The following is a 5,401-nucleotide window of genomic DNA, read 5'->3' on the forward strand; positions in this document are numbered from 1 at the left end:
AAGTGTCTTGCCCAAGGACACAACGACTGAGACGGCTGGACAGGGGATCGAACCAGTGACCTTCTGGTTCCAGGACGACTCACCTAACCACTCCGCCACAGCCGCCCCCAAGAACCCTTAGTGTCTCCATCCTAAGTTCACGTCTAGACTCAGGATGTCTGTATAGACAGTTGGTTCTGTCAGCAAAACTTGATTATGGCATGAAAAGGGCACAAGTCTAATCTAATAACTTTGGGTCAGATTGGACAACACCTGTGATAGACTGAAATTTGTACCTTCACAGCTTCTGTAGTTGGAGATGACTTTAGAGGGAGTTGATTAGACTTAGACGTTTATTTGTTACATACATAGTTATACATGGTACCACTCAAATGTTTTATGAAATGTTCCGCAGTGTGCAAATTGTCTGGAAATTAAATGGAAATATTACAGAATATATAAAACAGAAGTAGGTGTGAAGGTGTGAAGTATTGAGGTGGATCATGTGTTATTTTCTTTGTCGAAAGTCTGAACGGCTTGCGGAAAGAAACTCCTCATCCTCTCTGTCTTGGTCCCCAAGGTACAGTAATGCTTTTCTGACCTCATCATGGTGAAGAACCCATTGTTAGGGTGGCTTGGGTTTTGAGTACAGCACTGTTTGTTGTAGATGGTCTGTAGGTCAGGGAGCTCTGTATGTGTGGCATGTTTGGCTGATCACACGGTACTGTTCCCAGACCTGGCTCTGATGTTCCTGATGATGATGCTTTCAATGATGCAGGTGTAGAAGTTCTTCAGTCCTTCGGTAGATAGTCTGAAGTCAGCTCTTCTTCACCAGGCTTGTGATGCGGTGTGTCCATGTGAGGTTGTGTGTGATGTGCACCACGCGGTATCTGAAGTTGTCAATCTGTTCTACTTCTGTTCCCTAGATTAGAACCAGGTTTTCTGACTACCATCTCCCTTGCCTCGTAGGGCTGGGTGGAATTGATCACCGCGGTATGACCTTTAGAAAATACAGCGATATACGGCATTACCCAGGGAAGCGGGGTCTGTGGAGTATTGATTAATTAATAATTAACTAAGAAATGGCTGCTTGTGAGCATTTACATGCGCTTAGCCAATAATTTGCTAACAAATCACACAAGTTAACACAAATTCCCATGAGATCATGAATAATGTAATTTACAAGATGTGACCAAAACAGTAATAACTTCATCACCTCTCATCATAAGATGATCTTAGTTTAAAACTCTGGGATAGAAGTTGGTGTTGGGTAATGTGCATTCCTTCCTACATGTCCTCCATTTATTTAACAGCAGCATGCCCTACATTTACTGTATCAGTAGCTATATTTATATCTTGTATTTTCACTTGAAACAAGTCTGTCATGAGCGTGAGATTACTTAAGAGTTTCTGTAGAGTTAAAGGTAAAAAAAAAATACAGAACAAAAGGTAAAAATTTCTCTATAAATAAGGACAAAGACAAGCGTACCGATAAAGTCCCTGTGCTGCATCCAGGCACATGCAAGCTTTCCTGGCCCAAGACAGCTCAGTTTTAGAGCTCAGAACATCTCGCAGACTTCCTTTTTCACAGTACTCCATGATGATGAGGTACTGGGGTTTATGTTCTGCAGGCAGTCAGAAGAAGACATTTAAATTCCTGTTAATTTAAAATTATCGGGCACGTGTGAATCTCATGCAGCAGCTACTCACTGTCCTCATCCAGGATACAGATGCCAAACATTCGCAGGATATTTGGAGACTCAAACTGTTTCATGGTATCAACTTCCTTATCAAAAATAGATTTTATCTCCCTGCAAGTGGACAAAGTGTTGTTTTATGGAGACAGTGTATTGTACAGTTCTGATCAGAAACCCATTAATATCGGAATAACTTTGTTTTTCTGAAGATTCATTTGACCTATTACTTTTTCTAGTCTGGAGTGATTAGACAACATGCAGCTTCAGCGACTGTTTAAAAATAAGTTTGAATTATTTGTGTATTTAACTCTGAGCCAGACAGGGTCAAATATATCCATACATTCACCAAAATCTGTTCATAAGCTACAACTAGAGAATTTGAATTTCCTGTTTAAATGCAGTGTGAATGCTTAATGCTGAAATCTGTGGAAGAAGCTGAAAATGTGTAATAACAAAACCATTAATATGAGATAAATTTGAAAAGCTGATATCTGCTGAAAGTAGGAAAAAACAAATGCAAAATTAATTGAAATTTTTTTTTTTAAAAAGTCTCCAAAAAGCAGAACAGAGCAGAAATATAGTTAAAATAACAGAATGGATTTTGCAGACATACAGAATGATAAAAGGACTGAAAAAAAACTCAACAAAACAAAGTACAAAAATTTGCAATTTGTTGTAAAATTGCTACAACTCCTTGAAAAACCTGCACAAAGAAGCAAAAAGAGCATATGTTTGCTGAAATTATGAAATTATTGCAAAATGGTGAAGTTAGTAGAAAAATGCAAAAATTAGCTGAATTATCAAAAAGGAGCAGAAAAGGCAGAAAACAGTTCAAATTTGCAGAAAACAAAACACAAAATTTGTAATTAGCAGAAGAATAGCAGAAAGACAGTTGAAATAGCAGAACAAGCTAAAATTAGTGCACACAAAAATGAGCCAAAGGAAGCTGAAATTAGCAAAAAGAAGAAAAACCAGAATAAAGGATAAAAAGTGCAGTGAAGCTTTATAAACATTTTTGAAGGGTTTTTTAAGGGTGCTGAAGAAAAAAGTGGCCAAACAAGCTAAAAACTGAAAAAGCAGTTCCTGAAATACCAAAAGTCATTGCACCCATGACATAAGAGAGCTGAACGTTTTTATATATGAATTGATGAAATAGCACAAAAATTGAAGACTAAGTTACATGCAATGATATATATATGATATACATATGAAAGAAAAATAGATAATCGCAACAGTGTGAACACTTGATAAGCATTCACACAATAAAGGTTTTAAGATGTCTTAAAACTTTTGTTTTCTCCATTTCTCCAGGTGTGCAGATAAATGTCGAGTGTGTTGTCTTGTGTTTTGGTGAGGATTTGGTGTCTTGTGCTATGTCTCCCTCTGGTGTTGCCCCTGTGTTTTACACTTTCATTTCAGCCCTCAGTTTTCAGTCCCTTCCTAGTTAATCTACTCGCCTGTCAGCAGTTTTGTAATCAGTCCTCCTCAGCTGTTGTTCATTTCTCCTCCCTCCATATAAATTCTGGTTCCTCTCCTTCATTCACCGCTGGTTCATTGTATGGCACCGTCCATCAGTCTCGGTCTCCTGTTTCTTGTGTCTTTCTGTCACCTCCCTGAGCCTCCCGTGTTATTAAGTTTTTGCTGCCTTGTGAGCCTTTTGTTTTATTTAATAAATAGCTTAATTTTTAAGTTTTCGTGTCTGCCTGCTCCTGGGTTCATTCACCATAGACCCCAACAGTTTTCTTGGTTCATATTTCACATATCTTCTCTAATCTCTCTTTCAATCTTCCCCAATATATTTCTCCCTTGTTTCTCTTTCTTTTTCTTCTTCTCTTTAATAAAGGGAAAAAGCCACTGATGATGAAGAAAGTAATATTCAGTTCTGTTTTCTACTGAAGTGGCTTAAAAAAGGTTGTCTTAAAACTGGATGGACAAGGCGTATTACCTTCATTTGATGATCAGACAAGACAAAGACTAAACTTTATGGACAAGAAAGATGATTGGAAGTGTCAAGGTGAGGAGGCTTTCAGGCCTAATAACACTTTAACACTCTTTCAACTGTCAAGCATGGTGGTGGGAGCATCATGCTGTGATGTTGACACATTACAAAAAGTGGATCTTTAAACTCTTCAACTTCAATTCTAATCAAATTTGATTTCTGATTTCTTAAGGAAAACTGGGTACAGTTGAGGGTTACAACAAAACAATGATACCAAACTAGGGCTGTGAAATTAATTGAGTTAACTCTGATTAATTTTAGTGCTGCATGGGCATAGATTAAAAATTTTAATCCTTTGACAGCCCTATACCAAACACATCAGAACTGGTTTCAGATGGAAAGAAACTTTCAAATAAATTCAAACATCAGTCATTAAAGCTCAAGGTTCTGTAATCATTCCACCTTGGTTAAAACTAGATACTGCGGTATCTAGTTTTTGTCACTGCTATGCGTAGCAGTGACATAATGACCCCCGCACGCAGAAATGCACCAGAACTCAGAAGTCTTTATTTCTAATAAATCTAATTTTCACTGATTGGTAGGCCTGAAGGATAGAGCTAACCAACAAAGAAAATCTGAAGCTCCTATGTTTTAATAGTTTTTGAGCAATAACTCTTTTTGTATGTCCAGACCCCCCTTTTTCAGATAAATTGGGGTGGGGGAGTGGGGGACACTGATTGGTGGGCCTGATGGATAGAGCTTCATCAGAGCTACACAACAAAAGAAATCTGAAGCTCCTATGTTGAACAGTTTCTGAGTTATAAGCATTTTTGCATGTCCTGACAACCCCTCTTTGAAAGGAGCCCCCTCCTCAAATATGGGGTCTATCGTAAAACCGTTGGCTGGCGCAGTGTAGGTCAGACTCACTACAGTCCTGCCAAATTTCACATTGACCGGTGCAGCCATTTTGTGCTACGGTTGACCAAAAATCACTGAAAAAAAACTGTACGAAAACAATGACTCCTGCTTACGCTTCGCGTGCGGGGGTCATAATAATTACGAGTCAAAATTTAACCTATGATGAGTGAAGGCAACATCAGACCACAGATGTATGTACAACTATTGTATGTCAAAAACTTAGAGTAATTATATCAAATGTAATAATTTTTTGTCCTGTGCTTGATATTTAAATCTGCAGCTCAGCGGTATCGGAGCCCATTGACCTCTGGTTACTTATGTATCCATCTATGTTGAGGAGTGGCACATACCCTGGGCTGGTGTTCAGTGGATCAAGGTATTGCTTGATGGCCACTGTGAATCCACCAAACTGTCCTTTGTAGACCTTTGAGCTTGGTGTTTCCATGATGCAAGATTCTGGGTCATACTTTAAATCCTTTGGTTCAATCAGTCGGATGTCCACACTGATGATGCTGGGTTTATCCACTGCGAAGACAGAGTCTGACATTAGGACAGGCCTCTTTGACAGATACATTCATCAAAACATTAGATCAGGGTGTCAAACTCATTTTCACCAAGAGCCACATAAGTGTTATGGTGTCCCTCGAAGGGCCAGTTGTAATGAACTTTGATGTTTTATGTTTAACTTTGACTAAAGTGTTTTAACATGTCCTCTTTTAAACATTGATAAGAACTAAGTGTATGACTGATTAAATCTAAAATAAATACATAAATATTAGAAGTAAAACAATGTTTTACTCACTGATGAGTTTCCTTGGCTTTGTGTTTGGGGTCTTTGTCTTGCTGAAATGTCCAGCCACGTTTCATC

General features: G+C 38.4%; 1 protein-coding gene across 1 annotated transcript in view; it reads right to left on the reverse strand.

Annotated features, from left to right (window-relative positions):
- The window catches only part of LOC106534269 (mixed lineage kinase domain like pseudokinase), a 27,300-nt gene that overhangs the window by 15,887 nt on the left and 6,012 nt on the right, over window positions 1–5,401 (reverse strand). Inside the window, exons 3-5 of the mRNA XM_014030848.1 lie at window positions 4,884–5,058; window positions 1,690–1,790; window positions 1,469–1,604 (exon numbers count right to left, since the gene is read on the reverse strand). Coding sequence (XP_013886302.1) covers window positions 1,469–1,604; window positions 1,690–1,790; window positions 4,884–5,058 — 412 coding nt within the window. The remainder of the gene's footprint in view (window positions 1–1,468; window positions 1,605–1,689; window positions 1,791–4,883; window positions 5,059–5,401) is intronic.

This window comes from Austrofundulus limnaeus, unplaced genomic scaffold (assembly GCF_001266775.1).
Source record: "Austrofundulus limnaeus strain Quisiro unplaced genomic scaffold, Austrofundulus_limnaeus-1.0 Scaffold1128, whole genome shotgun sequence".
In the NCBI taxonomy this organism is placed as follows: Eukaryota; Metazoa; Chordata; class Actinopteri; order Cyprinodontiformes; family Rivulidae; genus Austrofundulus; species Austrofundulus limnaeus.